We start from the raw sequence: 27105 nt of genomic DNA on the forward strand, positions 1-27105 counted from the left end.
TCGTTACCGTTCTCATCTTCTATGAAGACTGTCTGTCCTTTAAAGACTTTTGTTCCTACTTGTATCTCCCCTGGCCTCATGAAGGGTCCACTGATTCTGTAGTCCTTACACAACTTAGTGAGGATCTCGCTTGGTTTGGTTGCATCTCGCCATGCATTGTACCCTTCTCTGCAAGGAGGGAACAGAGAATGAAAAGAAATGGGTGAGGTTTTCCTTCAGCAAAGTGCACTGGCAAATCAGGACTTCCCATGAAGAGGTTTGCTTTGTGGTCAGTGGCCCTGACATCTGCTCAGCCAAACTTTCCCTTTGAATTGTCCAGCACTAGTTCTTACTGGAGACACCCCCTCTGCCTGCTCAGGTCCTGGGGCCATCACTCTTCTCTTAAAACAGAGAAGTTGAAGCAGCCTTATCCACAGCTTAGATGAAGTAGCCCAGGTATTGGCATGCTCCTCAAGAAGAAAAGGACCAGAGCTCGTTCCCTGTTTTACCTAAAGGATTCAAGATACATGTTCCACCTCCACTTAAGGAGAAGTGTTCTGTGGCTCCCACATGCAGAGGAGAAGCTGATATCTGGGACCTGGAACAAGCTCATGAAGAAATACATCGCACTGGAGATTGACCTGGCAAGGGAAGCCTTGGGGTTTGGTCTGTGCTCCTAGATTGCTTTTTGCATTGTCTGCCTTTTGTTTGTTGGTAAAATAGAGAAAAAATCATAGGAGAAGAACCCCAAACCCACATCTCCCAGGTTAGTGCCCCAGCCCAGAGCAAAGGGTTATTTTAGTTTGACTTTCTCTGCATTAATTCATCTTTGTGCACAATGTCCTTGAGAATGCAGCCATATGGCAGGGACCAGGAGCTCAGCACCACTGTCTGTGGCTCACCTCTGCTACAGAGGCCATGCCAGCATCCCCGTTCTGCTCCTGCTCCCCCCAGGACCACAGCAGCCCCACCAGCCCTGCTGCAATCGCTCCACTTGCAGCTGAATAATGGAGAGCAGAGTAGAGCCCTGTCATAACTTCTCTGACAGGTTTTTTTTCCGTTTGCCATTTATGCCTGTCCAAAGGCAATTTATTAAGCAGCTATATGTTATATATAGGCTGTTCACTACCTAAAATACTTGGTGAACAAACAATGCTGTTAATTTTAATATACCCACTTCCTACTGAGGCTGTCAGCTGCCCAATGCCACTGCTAAGCTCTTGGGTGAATTTTAATTAAAATACCTCCAGTGATGCTTTAGTGCTGAGGAAAGTATGTAGGCACATCTGGAATTTCTCCTCCAGTCAAGTTCCTCACCATGTGCTCTCTTGCTATCTGAAGAGGTACTTACATTTGATATTGACTTTGTAACCCACAGGTAGCTCGATGCCTGCTGTAGAAACGGTTTTCCAAATCAATTTTAGTCTCTCCAATGAGATCATCTGTTCCCACGAAGTCATGGTCATAGATCAGGACTGTAAGCAAGGAATCCTTGGGGAATGTAGCTTGGAATTCAAATGATCTACAGCAAAAATTGAGACCTACGTGCAGTCAAATCAGTTTTGAACTTAAAAGATTGTTAAAGAATAATGAATAAAGAAATGCATGGACAGTGTAACTTCTAATAAGCAGTGGGGGTTCTTTTGGTAGTGCTTTTTCATTTCAATTAATTATCCAAACATACTAGAAACACATGGTGCAAAAGCATTTTCTTTCTCCTGCTTCCCTACCAAAAACCTCAGGTTAAATATTGAATATAGAAATCAGGGGTCACCCACTAAAATGATCAGGCAAAAGTTCTAAACAAGTGTCAAAAAAGTAAAGATCAGAACTCCCTTTTCATTCAGTGCATTTTTCAGGTATAGAAATCATTGCTGAGACTTTTACGGATGCTGAAAGTATAAAAGTGATTTTAAATGGGACGTGACAAATTGGTGGAAGATGGGACATCCTCACCAGCACAACACTGTCTCCAGATTTCTCCAAAGCAAAACTGAGCTTTGTCTCCTGAAGGATGAGTTTTTTCCTTTTTCTCCAAGTGGTCAAAGTCAATTTTTTAGCAACAGCAGAACAGGTTTTGGAGAAGAGAGAAGTTTGAAAACAGTCTGGGAGTGCTAGAGGTCGGTGGTGCCATGCTGACCATGGTTTCTAGGATGACAAGCGGTGGTTACTATGGCTGATGTTACTGCTGACAAGAAGTTGCTGTTCCAGTCACCCCAGCGTTGCCACTGGCAGCAGCAAGGACTATGCAAACGAACAGCCCATTCCTAATGTTTTCTAAAACAAACATAATGGTGATTTCCCATTCCATGTATATGCATTTATACTACCTGTGAATTACAGTTTATAATGATGGTGGTTCAGCTGCAACCTCTGCTAAGGAAGAGATTAAATCACAGAAACTGAAATGGCATGATATGGAGGCACTGATCTGCTCTTGTCTTTTTTCCTTATACTGTTTTCTTTGAGTCTCCGCTTCTGCAGACCGGACCCTGGCCAAGGGGGCTTTCAGTCCAACCTAATATAGTTTCTCTGTCTTAACGTTCTAAAAGAATAGCCCCATCCCAATTCTAAACACTTTCAACCTTCTTAAAACAGGAAACTTGCCGCCAAAAATCACAGCTATTAGCATTAACAATATAAATAAGTAAAAAACATTGAAAATACAAAGTTAATGTTTACTGAGAGCTTGCCCCTGGCTCACCCATTCAGAAGGCTGTGTGGGTTTAAAAAACTAGGGTTTTTATCCTAGTCCTAAAATCATGAGATTTATTTGGCACTCTATTCAACCTGAAACAGCAACAGAGATTGTGAAATCACACTTCACTGTGCCAATATTTATTTCCCTTGCAACTTAACAATTGCATTAATTAGCACAGACAAGATCATTTGTTGCCTCATTTCCTCTCATGCATCATTTTGCAAAACCTCTCACAGCTTGCATTCCATGATGTGTTTTGACTGGTATGAAAATTAAAGCATTTATTATCACACAGGGTGAGAACAGTTCTCAACATTTCAACCAACAGAATTACAAAACATCCAAACAGGCAAAAATAAGTATCTTAAACCCACTTTGCAATAGTAACATTAATAGTGGTGGCAAGTGATAAAACAGAAATCATCCCTGAATAAGAAAATAAGCGATCACTGACCTTCCAAATACTGGGTTTAGCTGCTTGGGGATGTAGTTTTCCCTGTCTTTAATTTCTGTGTTGCCCAGTCTCAGCACAATGTAGGGATCTGACTTGCCATCTGGATCAGCTGGGCTGAGGTTAAGTGCCTATTAGGAAAAAAGACTGTGTCCTCAAGAAGCTTGTCAACTCTGGACACCCATTTCTAAAACACAAAACATTGTCTGAAATATGACCCAAAAAAATTCTACCACATAAGTAAGGATTTTAGAAGCTTCACTGCAAAGACACTGGAGGTAAACTGAGTTGAAAAGAAACATCTAAGTTATTCCAAGGTTAAAAGAACATCTGTCTACTTACTGCCACAATATAAACCCTGATGAGGACTTTGACGGAGTGGTTTGGTGGTATCCCTTGCAGGATGCGGGGCTGCCCTCCATCCAGCAAACTGCCATCCTCAGGACTTGGGTATATGCAGAAGGAGCCCTGTTAATATACTCTCTTTTATCTCCCTCGAAAACAGATCAAGTTCAATACAAAACCAACTCTCTGAATGCAAACAAAACGCCATTCACGCAGCTTGCACTGCAGTATATATGTATACACAACACATTTTGCGGTACCACTCAAAGGGAACACAGGCTTCAGTGTGATAAACATCATCTTTTAAAATGCTTTTGCTCTACAATCAAATCATAGTGCAATCACCATGTCTAGATGATTGCAAGAAGTACTTGCATGCTCTTAGCTCTGTATTTTATAATTTAAAGGTACTAACACCTGCAGGTGTTCTAAAACTCGTTTTCTTAATATTAATATTCTAAAAAATAATATTTTGCCCTTAATTGTATATTTGCAAACTGGTAACTCCACTGAGTCAATTTTACAGCAGTGCGAACGGAATCCAACTGTACTTTTGCAGCCACTATACAACTCATAAACCAATATTAACTCACGCTGCTGAGTAGCTCATACTGCCTGAAAGCAACTAGCAAGTCATTTGAACAGAAATTTGCATTACAAACTAGTTGAGGTATTAATGAGTTCAATCAGTGCCTCTAAACTACAAAGTTCTTGAAATCCTACTAATATTATTCATGCTTTGAAATACATTTTCAGCTTGCCTGATGGTGCCCTGGATGAGGCTGTGCAATTGTTTCCAACTGGAGTAGCTGTAAGGGCCTCCATTTAAATTACTGAAAATTACATATAAGATGCTGTAGCTGACAGTGCAGTAACTAAGTTGCATTAGCACAATATGGATTACATAACATCTCTTTTCTTCCTCTTCTGTGATTTAAAACTCTTTTGTAATTCTTTGTTTCAAAACAGCAGTGAACACGTGGTGCTGAATGCTGCTTTCATCTACCAGATAACGGGAAAGGAAAAATATTACTCTAGATCCGAAAAAAGAGATAATTCTATTTACAACAGACTGTCAATGTCTTTTTCTTTCATCTTTGGTATATCTGAAATATGCATGAAAACATAAAGTCTCCAAATTATTACCCATTTAATCAACACTAAAGCTCACCTTGAATTTTCCTATTATTCTGTCTTCAGAGTCAGCATGAACTTCATCATTAGATTTTCCTCTTAAGAGCTGGAAAGTTTTCACCCAGTCCTCAAAGTTATTAAATTCACTCTCCAAGTCTCCTTCATAAATCTTTGAAAATAGAATGCTTATTTTTTGTGATGCAGTGAATATATTTATAGCAACTTTTTTATTACAGGATGTCTAGAAATCCATTTTTACTCAAAATACAGATTTTAATAAAACCAAGGTTTTGCAAAGTCCTTCAGGAAAAAAAAGTTAATTCCCCACCTAAAACAGGAACACTTTTGTCCTTAACCAAAGTCCTTCCCAACTACTGGAATAGCATGTTAAATCAGCAGGTAGAAGTGGCTCTGGAAGGGCTGGAATGAACATTTGTAAGCACTGGTGTGGGTGAAAAACTGAATGTGCTGCTCTTTGCTTCTGTTTTCTCTCTGCAATGTGCCTTTGGTGTACTGATCCGCTCTGTTAGGTTAATGCATCACAACAGGAGAGCAAAGCAGACAGTAATAACGTGCTGTGGGGACAGAGCTTTAGCATAGGCAAAAAGACCAAATAATTTTTAAAAGAATAGGGTTTTTTTCAATACTTCACGTAGTTTATCAAGTGTTATTCAGTGGACCACTGCAATCTCTTAAAAATGAAAACAGCAGTTTCAAATTCCCCTTTATTCAGCTACAATATAATCCAAGCAGTTCCTAATCCTTTCAAACCTCTTCATCTCTCCAGTCATTTTGCATGACCCATATAGGTTTCTTTGAATTCTCTCTATCGTTACCCAACCAAATTCTAATGTAAGCTGAATTTTACCTCCCCAGGAGAAGGATGCACAAGCAATTGCAGCGATGCTTTCCATACTCTTTTTTAAGTCATTCTCAATAGGCTGCAATATTTCCAACATGAACTTTGGCATTTCCAAATTCAGTGGTTTACAGGCAAACAACAAAACTGAATTTTCACTGAAGTCTCTCCAGGTATGTTTATACTGGTAAATTAAAGGTCTGAGGCCAAGCTGGCCACATCTGCTGTACAAGACCCTGATTTCCTCTAGGCTCCATGTGCTGAAGTGCATGATCATTATCATTTTGTGTGGTTTACTAATTTTAAAGTCTCTGATATAAATATAAGGAAGGTTTGCTAAATTCAGCTGCTGATGTCAAGCTTTGGGGAGACAGTGAATAACCTCTTAGCCTTACTTCTCCCTTACCTGCAGTGTTGCTAGGTTTGGAGTTTCTTTCTGTTTCCTTTTCAGTGTCTTTTCCTTCTTCTTTTTGCCTGGCTCCTCTTCTATGATCAATGCAATGTGGTCAGAAGTTTGATTATCTGCAAAGATTTCATGACATCATGTAGGTTTTAGTGAGCAAAGCACATCAAACACTTCAGATAAGGCTGCAAAATACATTTTAGGGAGTCCCCCTCACTCCTTCTCCATTCATTTTACTACTGCCAAGCATAGGTCCTCTCTTTACCCACCACTCCTCCCAGGCAGAGAGGTGACATGTCATCCTCTCTGTGGCTAACAGCTTTCATGATGAGCTTGGTGGACCATGTGTGATGGTGTCCTGTATCACTCCTTCCCTGCTTCCCTCCTTTAAAACAGCAATCACCTCAATCATTGGTGAGGTGCTGTCAGCTCTGGCATGGGAAGATGCTGTAATTCTGAATAGCAACCCTATGTGAACAGCAAACATTTGTTTTCTTTCCCAGTCTGCTCAGTCACATTTGCCCAAAAACATTTTATTTTAGAGCTCCGTTTGATTGTGGGAGGACCTGTTAAGCCATGGAGTGAGTATACATGTATAGAGTCACATATACATGCACACGCACAGGGCCTATTCCTGGCCAATTCTTTTAGGTTCTTGTGCAAAAAAAAAAAAAAAGTTCTGCTAGAACCTGAGCTAGACATAAAGCTTTTCAGCTATTGAAGTAACACACATGACTATGGAGTTTCCTAGCAGAAGCTGTTCCTACATCATTGATCCTGGACTGGATTCAAAATTGAGAGAAGCTCCTTTTTCTGAACCTGTTATAAATGCAACCTAAGATTCAGATAATTTCCACTTTCTATCATTTAGGACTCTGCCTTTGCATATATTTGTGTATGATATCTGAATGACAGGAGGCTCATGTTAACCTAAGAGTGCATGAAGTTTTACCCTACCCACCATCTGGTCAGCTGTGGAGGAAAGAACCCAGTATCTCACAGTACTCTGTTACCAGACGTTAAGTGTTGACAGTAAAATAGTACAGAAGCGAAGTATTAATATTACAAAATAATAGAAAAATGCAAATAATTTACTTACTCTCTTCAGGTTTTCCCTCATTGGAAAATACTCCTTTAGCCTTTCAAAAGAAAAAGACGATGGACAAACTCCTCATTATGCATGTAATACCAAAAAGGAATCGTTCAGCAGCAAATCTGCTTTTACAACATTGTTCATCCATGAGAGTTTTGGGCATGCTGGGTGACTTACCTTTTGCATTTTGAGCACAGAAGCATAGTATTTTGACCACCAGTCAATAACATTTTCAGCTGATTCATCTGCAATTGTTCTTTTTCTCCTCTTTGTTGACCGTCGAATGGATTTTTTCATATCCTATCAAAGCATGGGGAAAACACTTTTTTCCTGATAAAAACTAATCACTTGAATCATGACATCAAGCATGAATAGATGTATATGAAGAAAATTTCAACCTCCAAGAGCTAAATAAAATGCAATATGAATTAGTGTCTCTGTCTTTTATCGCAAAACACTTCATTGTAGAATCATAGAATACTTTGGGTTGGAAGGGACCTTCAAAGGTAATCTAGTCCAACGCCCCTGCAATGAGCAGGGACATCTTCAACTAGATGATCATCATATTATTAAAGCTATCTCTGTATTACCTACTGATGATGCTAAAACTTTGAACATTTGAGATATTGCCACAGGAGCAACCCATACAACAGGCAAATCTACACAGAGAAATAGGTAATGATGTTATAAGGGATGTGAACATTCAAATACAAATTGGTTTCTCCCACTTAAGTCTGCAAGTATTTTAAGAACTCCCATTATTACTTTATTGCCTTTTGGAAGAACAAAGAGTCTCAACAGTTGCTGCAGTTCAGCTGTGCTCTTCTTATAAAAAGCTAAAATCTGATCCTGAATATCACCATGTGGCAAATCTTACTAACTTCACTCTTGCCTAAAGATTGGCCCTTGTTAAAGAGTGTTTAATCCTACACCCTTAGAGAGAGTTGTCTGTTGGGCTGGGGAGGCCAGAGCAAAGACAGATCATTGGGAATGATACACAGATAATTAATGAATAATTAATTATAATAAATATAACACAGATGGTTAAATTACAGATTCACTTGAGGACTCTTTCCTTACTATAGTTCGATGTCATACGTTGAAATTGTTCTGTACCAAATGAAAGATCCAGACTGGTGTGTACATCTACGGATCTAGACAGCGCTGCAGTTTCTTTGACAACCTAATTATGAAGGATGCAGGGAACATCTGACCACTGAAACATCAAAGTTTAAAGAAGCATGCTTTATGTAGCTGCAGAAACAGCTTCTGAAATTCAACTCAGTCCTGCATTCTCTTCTTTTATTGTTGCTAATAAAAGAGTGTTTGTGATGAGAGAAACTACAGACACAGGAGGAGCATGTGCATCTGAACAAAAATATTGTGTACAATCTAGAGCACATACTGCTTTGTAAATGTCATGCTGACCAGAACTGCTTTGTTTTCCTGTATTTTCCTATCTTCTACCCACAGACTGACACCAGTTTTATACTTTGACCATAAAATCTTTCGGAAACAGAGTTTCTGCTCCATGTCTGTACATCATCTAAATGCCATGAACACAGAAACAGTCATTCACAGTGAGACTTTCGCAGTTAAGTAGATCATTCAAGGCCAAGAAAAGAAAAAAATCCTACTACTCCAGTAGTACTTGCCCATGAGATGACAATCTAGCACAAAAGGAATGAAAGGAAGTATCTATCAATGGAAGTAAAGAAAATATGTGGAGTCAAAGCTGCATTGCTAACTAATACTCTCAAGGGCCAGCAAGATAGCGTGGCTGTTAACATCAGTACCCAGAATCTCTAATCCTGTAAAGTAAGAGATTACCATTTTAAAAGGAAGGGTTAAAGTCTGCAGCAAAGAGTTAGCTGGCAGCGTCAGGTACACCCACCTTCTGTTTTCTCTCTCTCTCTGGTTCAGAGGCAGAGTGCTCTGGTTCAGTGGCAGGAATTGTTGTGAGATGCGGATCTGGCTTTACCACTGTACATTGACCCTGCTCCACCTCGGCATAGGTGTGATCAGCTAAAAATGGTTCTTCTTGGGATAACTCAGCAGCCTGGGATGACTCAGGAGAAGCTGAAACTGAAACTTTGCAAGTTAGGTAAGATTTTGCCAGAGATGTTATCATCACATTTGGTGATCATCAAATAATCCTATCATTAAGAGTTGGACCCTGCCACTCAACATAATTAAGCATATCTTCTATGTATGTGCCTAGGTGTTAAGCCTCTTGGTAGGTCCTTTGTCTTTTTATTTGGGGTCAGGATTGGACATTTACCTTTGTCAATTTCTACAATGTCTAGTCTGTTTGGTGTGGCTTGAGGACCCAGCTGGGGTTTACATAGGAATTGCTTAAGGCAATTGATGGTATGCGTCCCAACAAGAGTACTCCTCCCAAATGCTCTCCAGTCGACTACGCAGATGCTTAGTGGTGGATGCAAGAGTTCATTTTCAGGCAGCTCCTATTGGAGGAGGACAGACAGCAGCATGAGGATTGTAGACAATATAGAATATGTATAGAATATTTGTTATGCACATCAATGAGGCTTTACTCTTCCCTCCCTTCTCCTCCTTATCTGTTAACATACTCAAAATACAAAATGCATACAGCAATATAGTCCTGTCCACAGTTTTCTGCAAAGTCTGAAGAAAGCCTTGTACTTAAAAATACAGAGTGGACTGTACAGATTGTGCTTCTGAGTTGAGTCCCATGCTGTCATATACAAGCATCTCTTGAAGGAGGAGGAAAAAGTATTAAAAATAGGCCTGTTATCTGCCAACAAGTTCCAACCTATCAGTAGAAATCTGATTGCAACATATTTCCTTGCCTACTTGGGACATAACATGAGGAACATCATCTTTTATCATGTGGTTGTAGCAGAAGTCTTTTAAAGCATCTTCAAATCAGTAGCTTTTGCATGGGAAGTGATGTCCCCTGGTATTTAATCAAGACAGAGGAAAGCATTTGTCAAGAAAGGAAGGAAATCAGTAATTAACACCTTGCCTAACCAGAGAGTGGACAGGCAAGGAGCAACATGCTGTACGCACCACTTCAAACCAGTCTGCAAGGCCACTGAAATTGGGATTTTTCTTGTAGCTCTGGATGACAGGGGATTTCACTCCTTTTCCTGCACACTCAATGAGAACCTGGGGGCGATCTACAGAGAGGAGCTGGACTTTCTTCAGCTCTCGAACACCCCAGAACAGGACCTGTGTGGCAAAGAAAAACACCAGTACTCTGCAGATACCCCTCAGCCTGGGGGAAGCCACTGCTGCGATCCCATCACCTCGTACCCATTTGGGAATGCAGGACTACCAGAAAAAAAGCAAACAACTTAAATCTGAGATCCAATAATCATCAGGATTAATGGTGGAAGTTAAAACATTTGATAACATTCAACTGTTATCAAGGAGTTATTGCCAACAGCAAGCCATAACAATCACATTTGCAAAAGCTGTCTTTTCAGCAGGGCAAAGGGACTATTCATCTGAACAGCAGGGACTCTGTTCAAAGTGTCAGAGCTGTTGAAAGAGCAAACAAATCCCATATGAGCAGAGGTGATTAACAGAGGTTTGCCAGCTGAGCTAGCCCTCAGGTCTGCAATGGATGGTGAGAGGTCTCCAAGCAGCTTTACTTTAAAGGACCATGCTCCTGTTCTGGAGGACAAAAAGGACACTGGGTAAAATAGGGATCTGCAGGAAAAACAGGACTTTATACAGCACACACTGGGGGGCCCTGAAGGAGAGGACTTACGCCTGGTGAGAGAAGCCGTGAGTCTCATGAACCTGAAATGAAGGCTGGAACCAAAATAGAGCATGGGGAGCTTCATGGCCAGCTTGAACGCTGGCAGGACTGGGGATTTGTGTGAGTCAGGGAGTGGCAAGGGGCATTAGAGGGGCATGAGGATCAGTGAGATCCTGCTCTGTTCCCAGGGGTCTCCAGTTAAAATTGGGGCACACTTTTATAGTTACAATGGCTCCATGGCCTTTTCCACCAGTGTGAGATATAGCTTATAATATCTTAAAAAAATAGTTGTGTTATATGCATTCTGTGTTATTTCCTTGCTGGATACCCTCCAGAGTTCATGTTTCCCTACGTATACATGAACTTCAACTATAAGCCTGTTCTCATAGTAATTTATCTGCCTGGATCTGGACGCAATTTCCCTGATTTTAAGGTGCCCAAGGTATTGGACTGAGGAGTGGAGGTGCCTGGTCTTTCTCCAGAACCAACGGAGACAGAGATAAAATCTATTTAAGATCTGACTCACTCTGGGAGGGTGACTGCTCTAATCAGCTGCCCAAACAAGAAGCCTACAGTGAGGATGCCTATAAGCTGGGTGCCTTAGAGCTAGTTGGCATGAATGTCACAGCAGTGTGAAACAGAAAATGTACGAGCAGCACAAAGCAATCATGCTGCAGGGGCAGTGAGAAGGCACAATACTCAGAGGAACACCTAAGCTTAAGGCTTTAAGTTGTCCCTTTAGCATCAGCAGAGTAGTTTATGGGCTTATTTGCCTCACAATGTCAGGTGTAAAAGATGAATACTGTTAACAAAAACTCTTTCCTATGTACAGAAAACAGTAGCTTAACTAAATTATATAACAGAGCTAATAACAGTTCTGTCCTTTTCAGCAGCTCAATTTCTTGATTGTTGAATGCAAAGCTGGAACTGCTTCTGGGCAAAGAGTATTTCTGGGGAAGGGCCACCAGGTAATGCAATCAGGGTCTGACTTGGCACAGAAAAAGAGGCAAATAAGCAGGTGGTGTGAAAGTTGCAGGATGAGTTACAGTGAGTGGTGAGGCTGGGGAGCATCCAGACATTACACTGACACAAAAAGCTGCCACATTTCCCTGCTTTCTAACACAAGGAGACTTTGGACCCAAACGGTGTAAGAAAGGAGGACAGAAAAGGTGCAAGCATTTGTACACAGGCAGGAAACACGGCTTGGCTGAAGTTTGGAACTGAAAAAAAGCCTGGGAGGTTGCTGATGCTGAACTTCACCTCTGCTGAGGTGCAAGGGGAAGCTCTTCATCTCCTGCAGACACTTTCTTTGGCTGCACAGAGTGCAGGTCCATCAGTCACGCTCTGCTGTGGGAGCAGTCCCTTCCTGGCAGGTGAGGACTGTAATGTGGCCCTTTCTAGCCTCAGGTGGAAGCACTGCATTGCATGCCCAGCCTTGGAAAATCAATCTGATATGAGCTTACCACATTTATTTTGGGATCCGTATGCTATTTTTACATGATTCCTATTGATCAGGATTTTTAAATCATCATCCCATACTGTTACAGTTTGATAAGATAATAAAATGAAGCTAAGATTTGGAAATGGAAACACTCTAAGTAACTTACCTCCACTCTATACTTGCTTAAAACAGGTCTGATGTTAGCTGGGACTGGGTAAAACTGGCCAGCATCTGGTGGATCCAGGGGGGGAAGTCTGTCTGGATCTGACATAGGAATCTGAAAAATAAAGCAGTCTTAAACTTACGCTGCTTTTTGAAGACTAAAACCAGTATCAGAAGTATCTGCGAATGGCACATAGAACAATCAGTTTAATGCAGTTTTACAAGACACATTGCGGAGGACTCAGGTTGTGCCATGAGAGTAATGTGACCTGGATTGCTATCTGTCTTGCTGTGACACTAAAGTATTTGGCAGGAAGAGTATTCAATAGATTGGGTTTATGCATCTTTCTGGAAAAAAAAGCTCCTTTGTCCTGGCAGGAGATAGTCTGCCCTAAAGACATGCATGTACTGAAGTATGGTAATTCTATTTACCAAAAATAGAAAGTATGGTAATTCTGTTTAACAAAATCCTGAGCAAAACTGCTTAGAGGACTTCCACACAGGAAAATTCTAGATCCGATTCTAGTTTTAAAAGGCTGGTGAACAGACAGTACACATCAGCTAAACCATACGTTTTCTTGTCAACTCTATAGAGAAGTCTCAGAGGTATATTTGAATATATCCCAGAAGCAGTGCTGCCTCATTTGCCCCAAAAGATGGCAAAACAAAATATAATGCTCTCTTTGTTCACCAAAAAGTGGATTTCAATTTAAAAAGAGGGAAAATTATGGGTAAGGTGCTAGACTCTACCCCCGAGGTACACACCATAATGAGGAAATGTTCCACATAGTAGAACATTTCAAGTTTCAGTAAAGAACATAATTAGCCCATCACACTTAAAAGCCTGTTTTATCTTGGGAATATCTGTAAAAAATGTCTCCAAGTCCCACATTTTTCCCATTTCAGATTTCAGACTAAACTGCTGTAGGTTTTCAGCAGGGAGATGTTTCCTCTAACTAGTGGCTCTGCAAATTCCACTGAAATTCCCTGAAATCCCAGGCACAATACACCCCACTCTAAACTGAAAACTCAGTGTCCGAAAACCCAGTCTCCCTAATCCAACCCTTATTATTCACCACGTCTTTTTTCTAAGAGTAAAAGAAGTATTAAGAGCTGTGAGGCTGCTAAAGTCAGGGCCACGTACTGCTCCAAAGAACAGGTCATTGCAATGGAGATGGGATTTTCAGTTGTTTCTCAGGCCAGAGTCCAATTTACTGGCAAGTGATGGGCAAATGAGGCTTAAAGCATGTGAGGGGCTGGTGGTGGTGTGTGCATGGACAGTGGCTACTGGCAGGCTGGAGGGAGTGACAGAGGTTGCATGGGAACTATGAGGTCCAACAGCAGAATGATCCTGATCCAGCTGCAATTCCCATCAGTTCATCAGGATGATTGGCCTTGATGCCGTGGCTGCTTTTTTGAGCACAGGGTGTAAAAGTGTAGTGGTCAAGAAAGTCTAGTTTACCTCCAGAAGCTCAAATGTAGCAAGAAGGTCTCCTCCTGAAAGATTTCCACAATACACTGGGTGGTAAGAAAGTTTAGGTGGTTCATAGTTTTGATCAGCAAGTCTCACCACAGGGGCAGCCACTGTAGACCCAATATATTCTGCCTTACCCTAAATAAAGGACAATACAGGCGTCAAATTCATTTGAATTTCACATCTGTCATAGGAGCCAAGATGACGCAAAGTTCAGTATTTGTGAAAGAAAACAACTTCTCTTGAAGGAAAGATCAAGGTGGAATCCTAGGCAACTATAAAAATGGAAACACTGGGTATTTATTACCTCTTCAGAGCATCCAAAGATTCTGAGCTCAATATTCAGTCAGTGAGATGGTGTCAGAGTTTGCATGGCCAGAGATAAGTCTGAGTCGCCTCAGACTTAGATAAAATACTTACAGTTGTGTGCCAAGGAGGTCGGGGCAAGATGTTTCTGATTTCTCTAAGCCTGTCTTTGGGAGCAAGATTCACTTGGGGAAAAAATGGCCACAGCTTTTCAAGGTGTCAAGGCTGTTTTCAGACGTTAAACTGCAAACTACTGTAACACTGAGCTCAGTTCAGCAAGATCATCCATTTAATGTCTATTTAGTGGAATAGCTTTGCTTTCACACTAGCAATGAGATGTAAGAGCCCAGGTTTTTACTAAGAAGGATTTCGAGTTTACCACAGCATCATCGTCATACAGCTCAATGACGATCTCTGGTGGGAACTGAGCAATCTCCTCTCTGTCACCATGAAGCACAATGCTGTTGAAGAGCAGCATCTGGTTCCAGGTGGGGGATAACGTTTGAGAAATGATCTAATGAGAAAGAGGAAATGTACAATGAGCTATGACCTGGTTGGTTAGGAGTCCTTCAGCAGGATGTGCTGGCCTGCTGATGATGTCCTTTCCCACAGCCTGAACAATCCCTTGTCTGAGACACCGTGTTTTTCAGCAGCTATTCCCAGCCAGAAGAATATGATTCTTTCACCTTGAGGCTGATATCTCCATTATCTCCACTCACTTGTTTGCCTTTCAGACCCCTCACAAGCACATGACCTCTAGACTGTGTAGACAAAGCTCAGTATTAAATTTAGAGGAAAGCTGTTGGTTTAGGATAGCAGGTGCATGTCCAATGCTATTAAAATAAAGCCTTTGCCCTAAACAGAATCCAGTTTTCACTTGTCCAGGGTCCATTCGTTCAGACTTGTTTTTACTTCAGTGTAATGATACGTAACACTATGAAAAAAAATAAGTAATGAACCACTGATAATAAATAAATAGTTTTTAATTTGTTGTAATTTGGCTTATGTGGACACTTACTGCAGTTCATTGTAGACAATGTTTTAAATATATTTCCTGCCAAGACAGTTAACAAAGATGACATTTAAAGAAGAAAAATATGACAACTGCAAAATGCCTCATAATCTGCTATCACTCTTTCAAATGGAAATAAGGCTCCTGACTACAGTTTATTGGCACTTGGCTGGCAATCTTCTAAAAACATACAAGTTATTGGCTGCAATATTTTATTCAGGCAGTGAATAAACTTAACATTTCTGTGCCTATAAAATCCTATTTTTTCCTGGGCCAAATTCTACTTTGCCCATTTGCCCCCTGGAGATGCCTGAGGGAGATGTGAGACCACTCCCTATGGCTATATTTTTGAAGCGTTCAAGTGGTGAAGAGAGTCACACCTCTCCGTTTTCAGCTCATTTCAACTTTGCCACTCTAAAGTCAACAGTGTGCTTTGTTGAATTCCATCACAAAGAGGCTCACACGGCTGCAGAAGCCATATGAAGGTCTTAATTCTTTGCTCAACCATTGCATGCATAGACTATAGGAAAAGAAAACCATGAGCGTTCATCCTCATGCCAAGAAATGACAACAGCCCAAACTTAAAACATCTAGAAAAAGATGTAGAGAAAGATAATTCACTTGCTGCAAAGTCCCAGTAGCCCCAGAGAATCTGACATCTGAGCTAAGATAAACTAGTGCTACTGAACCTCATGTTAGAGTAGCTGGTTACACCTAAACTTTTGTCTAGCTTGCAGTCAGCCCTCAGTAGTTGCCCTTAAGCAGCAGGCAGCTAACTTCTCCTGCTAGGTACCTCCTTGCAAAATGAAGACTTTTCCTTTTCTTGACTTAATTGGAAAGAAATGGTTTTCACCTACTGAAAGAGACTTTGGAACTTACCTTTGTGGTCTGGCAGTGTGATGTGAAAGTAACCTTCGCAAAAGGATCGGAAAGTCCAGTGCTGTCAGCTGCAATGAGCCCCCTTGCCTGATACATGTGGGCTCTCAGCTGGAAGAAGTGCAGGGCTATGTCAGTGCAAAGAAAACAGTAAAGTCAGCTTCATGGAACTGATGCAGCACATAAGTAGGAAGGGAAGATTCATCATCTCTTGTCTAATTGGGATCTGACAAGGGCAACTGTTGCTAGCACTGTCTCACTAAAGAGATACCTGGGACACTCAGAAGTTGTGTAAGACTTCTGTGTTCACTTAAAATCAATGTCCAATGTAACTGCACGGTTATTAACTCTTTTATCTCCCATCACTGGTTTATCTATGAGGTGTTCAACATGGTAGCTTCATCAGGAAAAGTGAAGGATGTTTCCTCACTACAAGGAGACAGACCAACGGGACGGAGAACAGAAATTGCAAGCAAACAGGTCCTTTCTTTCCTAGACATCCATAAAGTGTCAGGGCTGATGACTTGGCAAAAACCCCCAGCCTTTTCTAATGAAGAGATGCTAAGCCATGATCATTTTAGAACAGTTACTTTAAATTAGAGGCATTGCTGCCCTCTGAATTAGAGCTTTAGGGGCCGTATCTCTTAATTGCTAACATGGAGAAGAAACAGAGCTTTACTTTTATACAGCAGGCAAGCAGGTGAGGGCACCACACTGTGCCCTGAGCTGGTGTTAGATGGCAATTCGGTCTCATATCCTATGGGCAAATCCTCCATGATGCTGTGGGCATAGCTGGCAGGTCCAAGCCATAGGTAGATGTCCACCTTTGCCTGCACAGTCCAGCCCAGTGGGCGCTTGCCTGGTAACTGAAGAAAAAAATCCACCCATCACCATAAATTCACAAGAAAGATATGGCTGGATGCTGAATCCTACCAACCCAGAGTAAAATAAAGGAGCATTCACTGAACTGAATCACTGTTAAAGGGCCACAGTGAGCGGCCCTGAGACTCATTTAGCACAAAGAACTTCTATGATTCTTAGGGAAGAAATGCTCTGTTGAAAGTCTATGTAAATGGCATACTGCCTGGTATGCAGAGGTTTGTGCAAACTACCTAAGAGTTGCAAGCATGTCAGTGCCAGCTGATACTCTAGTTTTCCCAGATTAGCCCACCTTCCATTTCATGCAGTTTTGCTGGTCTCCAATAGTTAGTCCCATGTTTTACTAAAAATATTATTCCATCGGGCAGGTCAGAAAACATTCCAGTATTAGTCTTGACAAACAAGACTGGTATTTCTTTCCTCTCCCTTCCCACTTCATGTAGCTCTGCTAAGCTCACTGTTTAGTATTATCTGTTTCTAGGGTAATTCTTGATATTGAAGGGGCAGAAGAGTTAATTGTGGCATTTTTTGTGCATGCAGGCAAATAGCACTGTGCTTAACGAGTACCTATGGCAACTATCATGAGCTTATGTATTTCTAGCTGCATTTTAGCTGTGCTTTAAGGGAGTGCTCCCAGCAGGTTCAGGTGAAAAAAACAAACACTGATAAGTCATTATACAAAGTAACTATTGTCTCGTGTGTTTGGGCTTTTCCTGGTGGCTACGGTAACCATTACATTGCATAATATTCCACTGCCAGGTACTACCGGTCACACTCCCTTCGTAGGAGTATATCCACTACGACTTTCCTTCCAGATGCATAAAACCATAACAATATTTTGGACATATATTGCACAAACCTAGGCACATTCTAGGTAGCAAGCATAAACAATTGCTGTATTACCTCTGAATACCTAGGTTTCCTTGCTATCTGAGTTGCTGTGTGCTGATCTCTTACCAGTCTCTTCCCAGTGTGCTGCATTCTGGCATCATTTCCAGTAAAGAGGCTGTGCCTCTTCTATCTGTTTATGTGTACATTTATACATAAATAATGCTATATTATTGCCATAACAAGTAGTGAGAGAATTAATTACACATACACCAAAAGCCTAGCAGTGATACGTGCTTAAAGAAGGACAAGCATAAGTGTAAGAAGCAAACAATAATAGATGGCAGATATAAACCTGTGCACATTTTTAGTACATTACAAAGATGAGCCAGTAAAATACAATCCTTGGAAGAAATCTGAATATCAAATGTCCCCTGGCATTACCCATGTTTGCAGAGCACCCCAAACTTACTTTCAGGAAATGGGTTTTAATCTTCCCACAGTCCTTGCCTCTCTGCTCTTTTGCTGGGGAATAGAGTATGGTTTTTGCTGGGACTCTTGCATATGCAACTCTCTTGTGGTTGCTGAGCATCCAGATAAACACATCAGGCACCGTATTCTGCGGCTGTTAAATAATGAAGAATATTGAACTCAAACTGAATTCTTTCTATAAGCCACCACCACTGTTAAAATACGCTCTACCAAGAGCTGATGCCCTCATGGCTCCTGTGGAGTGGCAGATGTGCATGCAGACTAAAAGAGGCTGTCACTTCAGGCTTTGTAGTCCCAACCTCCAGTCCTAAGCTCAGCTGAAGGTAAAGAGCTTTGTAGAGTGATTAAGGAGCACCCACTCCATAAATCATTTCAAGAGAAACTAAAATTAAAAAGCTGGGTACAATCCTGTCTCAGGAAATAACTTACCCACAAACTGCTTAACGTAAAAGTACCTATCATGGAAATACCATCAACTTCATCTATACCAGCAAACCAAAAAGGAGCAGACTTAAGCACTGGTGTACAATCATCTATTCTGCTTGTGAGGATGCTCCATAACATTGCCTTTCCCTGTCCAAAAATCGTTTCCTCAAGCAAAGCCTGAGCATGGTTTGAAGTAAAGACCAGCTCAGGGGCTGTTCCCAGGAGGCACGGTGAGCAAGGTCACTCTGTTTTGGGAAGGATGTAAGCTGCAAACCATGCCAGGCTGTGCCACTTGATGTCTGACCCAGGGAATAGCCATAGACCTGTTTAGTTCGCTAGCATAGAGAGTTCTCAGAGGGACAGGACCCCACTGGCTGGATTTGGGCCTGACCAAGCATGTCTGTTCTTCTGTTATTCTCAGGCTTAATAGCATGTCTAAGCAGTGCCCACACAGTGAAATATAGTATAGAGACCCCTGAGCTCATACCAGCCAAAATCATTGCATCCATACAAGTGGAGGCGTGAATTCAGGTCAGAAAGCAGGCTGTCCCCAAACCACCAGTATACATATGGGATAAACTTATCTAAATTTAAATTTCTGTGTGGATTACCTCATCAGCCAAGAACCGAATTTTATCTATAAAGCTCTGAGTTTCACGCATCATTTCATCCAGTGGTATCTTCTTTTTCTGCTGCTGAACAATTCCCTTGGCATCACTGGACATTGCTTCCTGCAGTCAGGAAAGACAATAAATATTTTTTTATGCATTATAAAGTAGTTTGAACTGGACACAGAAGGAGAAAACAGTCTGATTCCAGGTGAAAAGAGAAGATGGAGACAGTTGGTTCAAGGTAACAATTATCTTCTTTGTCACAATGGAAAGTGATTAATTCTTTGGAGCTGAATAACATAAAATGTGAATGTCCTCCATTTTCTCTTTCTTTGTATGTGTACTGCATGTATGGAAGTCCCAGAAGACATGGATTACTGCCTAGGTCTTGGTCCTGGCAGAGCTCACAGCTAAGTTCTGTGCTCCAAACAAGAAATAAAGCTAATTAATAAACATTCAGACAACCTCCACCCAGTTTGGTTTCTTCTCACTGGTTGCCTGCAGGAGGTGACTAGGTCCAGGAATACCAAATGCCAGACTTTACTAGTCTTAAAGTTCAGCGCACCACAGTAATTAAATGCCTAACAGCAGTGTTAATTTAGTGGTTTTCCACTGAACTCAGCATCATCCCATTGTAAGATGCATGGAAAAGAAAAATCAGCTCATTATTATAATGGCTTATTTGTATTTTAAAACATCAGGTTCTGAATTATTTTGGGGTATTTTACAACTCTTTATTAAGCACAGTGAGGTTCATTAGTAAACAAAATGCTCTTGGATATTATATTTGTATTAACTACAAAGCATTCCAGTATGGTGAAATAAAATAGAAATTAAAATATATACAACCAGTGTGGTTTCAGTTAACATCATTGTATCAACACTTAAAGGAAAAAATATACATACCAGCTCTTGCTTGAACAGCATGAGTCTGTTTTTGTCCAAAGCAGTGTAGTTCAACCCTTTTGGCCTCTTTTCAGCAATGGTAATGAAGGCCCTAGGACAGAAGAATAACAGGGCCTTAGATGTATTATTTTTTTAATGTGAGCTGCTAAAATACATTGGAATGAAATGTTCTCTGTCTGCTCCAGGACATCAACCACAAGACACAGATGCTGGAATTCTCTAAAATAAATATTGAGCACCTGTAAGATCCAAACAATGGAGTCCAAAAACTCTGCACCATGTTTCACAGAAACAGGGTTAATATCTAGAAATTAGGGTTTATATCTATTTTGAGCCATGAAATCTGACACAGAGGCCTCTGGGTGATTTATGCCAGCATGTGGAATCCTTTGTTTTTATCTTAACCTTGCACTTTTTTACAGTTTATTATCACACTATCACACAGTTTATTAAATTCTACTTATCCCATATACATTCTATGCTTAGAGTCCATAAAGCCAAAATAATACAACAGTGTTTGGTAGTAGTCAACTGTGAATACCGAATATTGAAAAGAACAATAAATTATTTTAGCTGTATAAATAGAAACCACAGTTTGGGAAGGCCTTTGCTTTTATAGCAGAATAAATAATATATATATCTCATCAGTATCAATAAGTTTACTGTAACTTTTTTTGCTATCATCAGTTTCCTTGTCTATCCTCAAATTTATGGTCAACATACAAAGTCGATTTCCTGTATGCCTCCAGTAAACATAGTTACCTGCTTTGACTGATAAAATCATTTAGGGTTGTCCTCATTTTCTCCTCAGATGCAATCTCTGACACTTTGATCAAGTCCTTTACTTGCTCTAATGATTCTTCCTGTGAAAAACACATGAAAAAGCCGTTACGTAAAGGAGGGCACTTTGCCATTCTGCCAGTGTTATAATACTATTATTCACTGTATGACCAGCAAGAATGAGGAAGGCATCTGTAACTTTGTAACCTGACAGAACAAGACCTTTGACATATCACTATGCTTGAAGTGCACAGACAGAAGACTCCAGCAGCATAATTTAGTTCAACCTTTCCCCAGCCTTTCCAACTAGTAGCCCAAACTTCTACTACTCGGAGCAGCTTTGTTTTCTCAACTCTTTGACAAAGAAAAGTCAGTGGCAAACATTCTCCACTAGGTAGGAAATAAAACTGCACTTCTCCTTGGTTCTGTTTCCAGCCCTGCTGCTTGAATTTAGCAAGTTGCTGCAGTTAACATCTTAAACTTTAGTAGGCACCTGAATCCATATGCAAGGTCTACTACAACACCTTCTGCTATCATTGAGAAATGGAGTCTGTTTTTACAAACTTAAACAAGTGGCTGGGTTTTCAGCAAGGGCTGTGGGTGTTCAGGTACACTGACAAACATATCTCTCCATATACATATTTAGATACTAAATTTTCAATTACCTGAGTTTGCAACGTTGGCCTATAAGCCTTCTCACGATACCTTGCATAAGTATGACTTCAGTATTGTTGCTCATGAAGTGTATAAGGATAAAGGAGGGATGAACTGGACTCTTAATCTGAGTGCCCCAAATTAAAATATTCAACACTAGAAGTTACTTAAGAAAACCCAACAAACTACTGCTTTGTTGGGACTGTTCATAGTCAACATCAAACAAGGGTAGAAAGAAACTTCATTATGGGAAAACACTATGACTAAAGCATCACAGTGACTGCCCATGAGATGATATGCCATTTTGTCTCTATCAATGTTTTTAGGGAAACTAAAACCAAAAAAATGTCCTTTAAAAAGTCTGCAGCATAAACATAGGTTAAACCATATGGTCTGGGTAAGAAGACATCAAAGCAAGAGCCATAGGAGACAGATTTATTCTATATCTCATATTTTAATTATTTGGCTCTTCTTACAAAGAATAAAATGTTTATGAGAAAAGAAAATAGCCTTACAGCCAAAAAGAAATTAAAAATTTGTGGAAAGGAATATTCAACTAGTTTTAGTAGATTAAAGCAATTTGGGGGAAAAAAAAAAGAAAGAAAAAGAGAAGGGGATGATATAAGCTACTCTTTCACAAAATGAAGAGCAAAGAGAGCAGTTGGGGAAAATTTTGAAGGCCTGTTTTGGGGAACCTGACCTCTCACTGCCATACTCTGCTGAGCCTGGGAGGATGGTTGCCACTTACCAAGTGATCTGCCATTTTCTCAAGAGTGTTGGAAGAGTACAGACGAAAGGTCTGGTTGCCCCAGTAGCTCTTGACAAGGATACAGGGCTTCCTCTCATTGTACGGCAGGTACTGGTAGTTCCTGTGAAAACAGAGTACAGAGCAGATCATAAAGGTGAGAGAAGAATTCAGGAGTAGTCATGGGAAAGTAAAACTGTTTCGGGCTCTCTCATAGGACAGAAACTAAAGACATGACAGGAGACGATCACATGTGCTAACCAGCGAAGACCAGGAAGAACAAACACAAGGATCACTTATGTTACCTGTGGGATTCCTGGAAAAAAAGTAGAAAAGCTTGAAGTCAATGGACCTAATTTCAGTGCTTCCCAGGGTGGGAGAAAAGCCAAGCAGAGAGGCAGAAAGGCATGCAGAGAAGCTCTGAAATACTGTTAATGCTGGGAAGCAACAAGGGAATCCATCTGATTCCATATCCCTGGAACTGTTCGAGGCCAGGTTGGAGGGGGTTTTGAGCAACCTGGTCTAGTGGAAGGTGTCCCTGCCTATGGCAGGGGGGTTGGAACTAGATGATCTTTAAGGTCCCTTCCAACCCAAACCAGTCTGTGATTCTGTGAAAAAGGAGCAGGGCTTAAAATCTTATCAGCTCTTCAATGCACAGCTGGTCACTGGGTAGCTGTTACTTGTGATCACAGTATAGGACTCTAAACCAGGGATAGCACTGAAGGAGTCATGCTTTCCTAAAGCCTTGCAATGTACAGTTGGTAAACACAGCCCTTTTACAAACACCAGAAGTTCAAGAGCCTATGAGTCCAAGATCAGAGTATGAGTGTGAAATGGCTCAGAGCTCATTCACTTCACTGGAGTTCAGAAAATTTACTGTTGTGCAAGATGTTATTGAGGATTTTAAAGCCTCTATTCCACACAACTTGTTTAGTGCTGCCAGTGTTTGCTAATGAGTCCCACAGGATTATAAAATAGGAACCAGAGTCCTGCATGCTGAGTTTTTGAAACACAGATCCTACCTGTTCCCAGTTGTGATCAGTGGCTTCTCGGGGAGTGTGGTGGATGTCAGGGGTACTCCTAGGTCAGGATAAATTTCATCCTCCCCCTCGTGCAACAGACTTTCTTCTGCTTCTCCACCACGTGTCTTCTTTTTCCCTCCAGCTCCTGCTGACACCCCATCAGTAATATTCCCAAAGTTACCTAGAGACACAGGGTTACAAGTGAAGAGATTACTAGCTTGGAAGTGATAAAACTAAACGAGGTTTAAAAAAAACCCAGAAAGTCCAGTCATAGCAGTAGAAATTATTTATCTCTTCCTGTTCATTAGCTGTTCTGGCCATACCATAGTTTATAAAGGTCCTGACAGAGTATGTCAGTCCCAATGACTTTTCAGACTCCAGGACAGTGCTTCCTTATTTGCCCTATGTGATATATACATACCTAATATACTACCCCACATCATTAAGTGCTGCTATCCCAGGTTGTTAGAGCCCAGGAACTTCTGCTTTTGCTAAAGAAATTCAGAAGCAAAACTGATACTGCTGGTGATATTTCTAGACTCAGGAGCCCCAATATGTGTTTGATTTATACAGTAAATGTATGTCTTCTTTACAACATATGGATGATCATTTGAAAGTCTGATCTCAGAAGTGTTAAAGTTCATTTTCAAACAAGCAAATTTCAGAATAGAGTTGCAGAGTTAGTAATAACAATGTTTTGAGGCCCCAGCTTCAAGACTAATGCCAGACAACTCTGCTAATGACACAGCCATTAGCAGAGTTCTTCTCTGATAGGATTTTGCCTTGAAGGGCAATTACCAGCACTAGGAATGAGGTGCATTCATCAGATTGGTAATTAACGGCCTTTATGGGAGACAGGCAGAAAACATTCAGTATAGGAGAAGGATGTGCTGAATCACCCCGTACAACATCTTGATCTGGACTTTTGGTCCAGCCTTTCATGTAAATAATGGCCATCTGCCAAACTTGCATCCAAATTTCAGCTGCACAGGTAGCTGGTAAACATTCAGGTCCAGAATTGAAAGCCAGATTCATCTTTAGGACTATTTCTGACAAGAATCAGTAGAATTTCTTGCACAACTATAGGAATTAGTTTAGTGACATTCTCAGCTCTGCTTCCTAAGTTTCAGCAGGAACCAGTATCACTCATTGATTGCCCTGTTTGTCACAGGCATCTTTCCCTGCACACGTAGCTTTACAGTTGAAACTTCGAATAGCTTTGAAACTATCCACTCAATGTTCACAAAAATATCTTCATTTTCTCCTTAGTCTGCTCCTGGGGAGAATTCAGCTCCACCATGAAGAGGTTCCTCACACTCTACAGACCTGCTTTACTTGCAAAGACAAGAGGACTTACGAGGAGGATCTTAGAGGACAAGCTGGTGCATGCATTTTGAGGCTTGGCTGTTCATGACACCCATGCTACACTCACAGACCCACATGTAGCTAAGCAGGGTTAGCCAAGACTGTCCACATGGATCCTCACTGCAAAGGGGCTCCTTTACAGCCAGTGACTAATTTCAATGGGCACCATGGAATGAACTCTGCCCTGAAGTAAATTATTTGAGTTTGGTCTGCCAAGAGATTAGGAGGTTAATACTGGGTTAATTGCTGTATATAGTGGGAAAGATGATTTGTATTAGTAGAGGGCATTTGAGAGTAGAGACAGCTAGGTATCAGTATGCCCAGCTTGACTGCTATCGAGAGAAATGATGATCAGGGTTTTATTCAAATGTAAGTAAGTCCTACTCCGAAGCTGACTCCTGAACACTGAGACACAGTTGCCAATGACACATAGCATCCCCTTCCTCCTGAGACTCCCTCTCTGCTTTGGAGAAGAGCTTACGAACTCACACTTACCAACAGAAACCTCAAAGGTTATTGGTTTGTCCCCAAGCTTCCTATCAATCATTGTGGCTTCAAAAAATGTCCCAAAGAGAAGAAATTCCTCAAATTTCTCTTCATAGATCTATTGGATAAGACGGAGGCAGAAAAAAGACATTTATTTCACCTTCTACTCTTTTTTACAACACAGAGGAGTCTCTGTAAGTCTAGCAGCTGTGTTACTGTCATAGATACATCACTCCAAGGAGGCACAATTTGCAGGAAGAAGTAATATCTCTTCTCTGAGAAACTGATATGATTGGAAAAAGAGATAAGCTTGTGTGACTTTGGTTTTGCAATATTGTCCAGTTGTATCATAACCGATTACATAAAAGTCACTACCCCTCATTTCATACTCTGCCTCACTAGTAGTCACTATTAAATGGCTTCAGCATCTTCACCAGATACTCTTTACTCATCATCCAAACTACACATGTATGGCAGTTCAAGGGCAACAGCAACCAAATATTACCATACTGATATAAATCATTTATCAGTGAGTGTGGCAGTAGTCTTTCTTTACATTGCAATAGCAAATGCTGCCACCGTAATGCAACCAGATAGAGGGGTGCTTGCCCAGCTCTGTTTTCACCAGGATGACTTTAGCCTACTGCCCATGTATTCCTACTATCAAGACTTTGACCATGCCCAAAGTCAAGACTTTGACACGCAGCCTCCCGTGACACTAGTAAGACCCAAAGATTTCTGGTATCCACATTTTAGATGGTAGCTCTGTGCAAAAGCCTATAGAAACCAAGCAGTCCTTCATTTTTTCTTTTATCCCACTGTGTTTTAAACCACAGGCCCAAAGGTGGGGTGGGGTGCAGCCTTCCTCTCTTTGCCTTCCCTGACACCACAGCATAGAAACCAGTAGCCCAGTAACCTTGTTTTCAGCTTTTGACAGAATTTGGAAGCACAGGAACAAAAGGGTCTCAGCACAGCAGCAAACAGTGCAAAGTGAAAAGACCTTTTGTGGAGTTTTAAGAGTCTGCTAGACTCTGTTTAAACCCATTGGAGATTGAGCGTCTCCCTGTTCCTGGCAGACACTCTCACTCAAGGAAGGCCAGCTGACACCTCTAGTGCTCTTGGGTCATTAACAAAACAAGCTATTAGCCCCAAACAAAGACTAAGCTCAAAGGAAATACATTTTATGATTTGAGTTCTCCCCACATTTACATCCTGACTGCTGCAGTCTTTCCAATGCAAACTCTATTGGTTTCACAGCACGGACACCAGCATACTGAAGCCCTTTAGGCAAGATCGGTACCAGCTACTTTTGCAACAGAGTAAGGCAATGAATAAAACATCAGCTGTGAGTTAATATATGTTTCCCTGACTTCCGCAAAGCAGAAACAGCTTTTGACACAGTCCATGTTCTCCTAATTTTCAAAAACCTCTGCTATGCACAGTAAAAGGGCACAGGTCTTCGGTGAATGGATTAGCAGCATCACATATCAAAGCTAACACCACAAACAGATTGCAACACCAGAGTAGCTTTAGCTTCACTGTACCTTAATGATTTTCAGCACAAACGGAGATCACAGGATGCCTAATGAAGCTGAGGCTCAGAGACTATGACACACATATCACACATATGGGAGATATCCCATTTTAAAGAAAGCAAATTGCAAATGTTTAATATCTTCTTGCTGCCAGAATAGGCCAATAAAGTTGTGCTGTGAGGCTGGGTAATTTGCCTCTGTTGTCTCACAGGCTCTATGAGACATTTTTCACCTTATTTGTAATGCCTTCAGTTCCCGCTTTTCCTTTCAGTACTTGTAATACAAGTACTGTGTCTACTGTAGCATGCCACATTGTTGAATGTTAAAACCAAAAGAATATCAAGCATCACTTTATTATGTTGTTGCCTTTTATCCATCCTGTATTTGAAACT

The 27105-nt window shown here is 41.0% G+C and overlaps 1 protein-coding gene across 1 annotated transcript in view; it reads right to left on the reverse strand.

The window, feature by feature from the left end:
• FER1L6 (fer-1 like family member 6) overlaps positions 1-27105 on the reverse strand; it is a 63780-nt gene that overhangs the window by 11419 nt on the left and 25256 nt on the right. The window contains exons 12-34 of the mRNA XM_030505628.1: positions 25188-25296; positions 23328-23508; positions 22309-22429; positions 20889-20989; positions 20127-20217; positions 19221-19340; positions 18164-18316; positions 16664-16850; positions 15988-16112; positions 14476-14610; positions 13779-13928; positions 12321-12431; positions 10017-10178; positions 9247-9430; positions 8860-9044; positions 7143-7265; positions 6972-7011; positions 5876-5991; positions 4648-4779; positions 3474-3599; positions 3135-3262; positions 1331-1501; positions 8-168 (exon numbers count right to left, since the gene is read on the reverse strand). Coding sequence (XP_030361488.1) covers positions 8-168; positions 1331-1501; positions 3135-3262; positions 3474-3599; positions 4648-4779; positions 5876-5991; positions 6972-7011; positions 7143-7265; positions 8860-9044; positions 9247-9430; positions 10017-10178; positions 12321-12431; positions 13779-13928; positions 14476-14610; positions 15988-16112; positions 16664-16850; positions 18164-18316; positions 19221-19340; positions 20127-20217; positions 20889-20989; positions 22309-22429; positions 23328-23508; positions 25188-25296 — 3112 coding nt within the window. The remainder of the gene's footprint in view (positions 1-7; positions 169-1330; positions 1502-3134; positions 3263-3473; positions 3600-4647; positions 4780-5875; positions 5992-6971; positions 7012-7142; positions 7266-8859; positions 9045-9246; positions 9431-10016; positions 10179-12320; positions 12432-13778; positions 13929-14475; positions 14611-15987; positions 16113-16663; positions 16851-18163; positions 18317-19220; positions 19341-20126; positions 20218-20888; positions 20990-22308; positions 22430-23327; positions 23509-25187; positions 25297-27105) is intronic.

Source organism: Strigops habroptila, chromosome 1 (assembly GCF_004027225.2).
Source record: "Strigops habroptila isolate Jane chromosome 1, bStrHab1.2.pri, whole genome shotgun sequence".
In the NCBI taxonomy this organism is placed as follows: Eukaryota; Metazoa; Chordata; class Aves; order Psittaciformes; family Psittacidae; genus Strigops; species Strigops habroptila.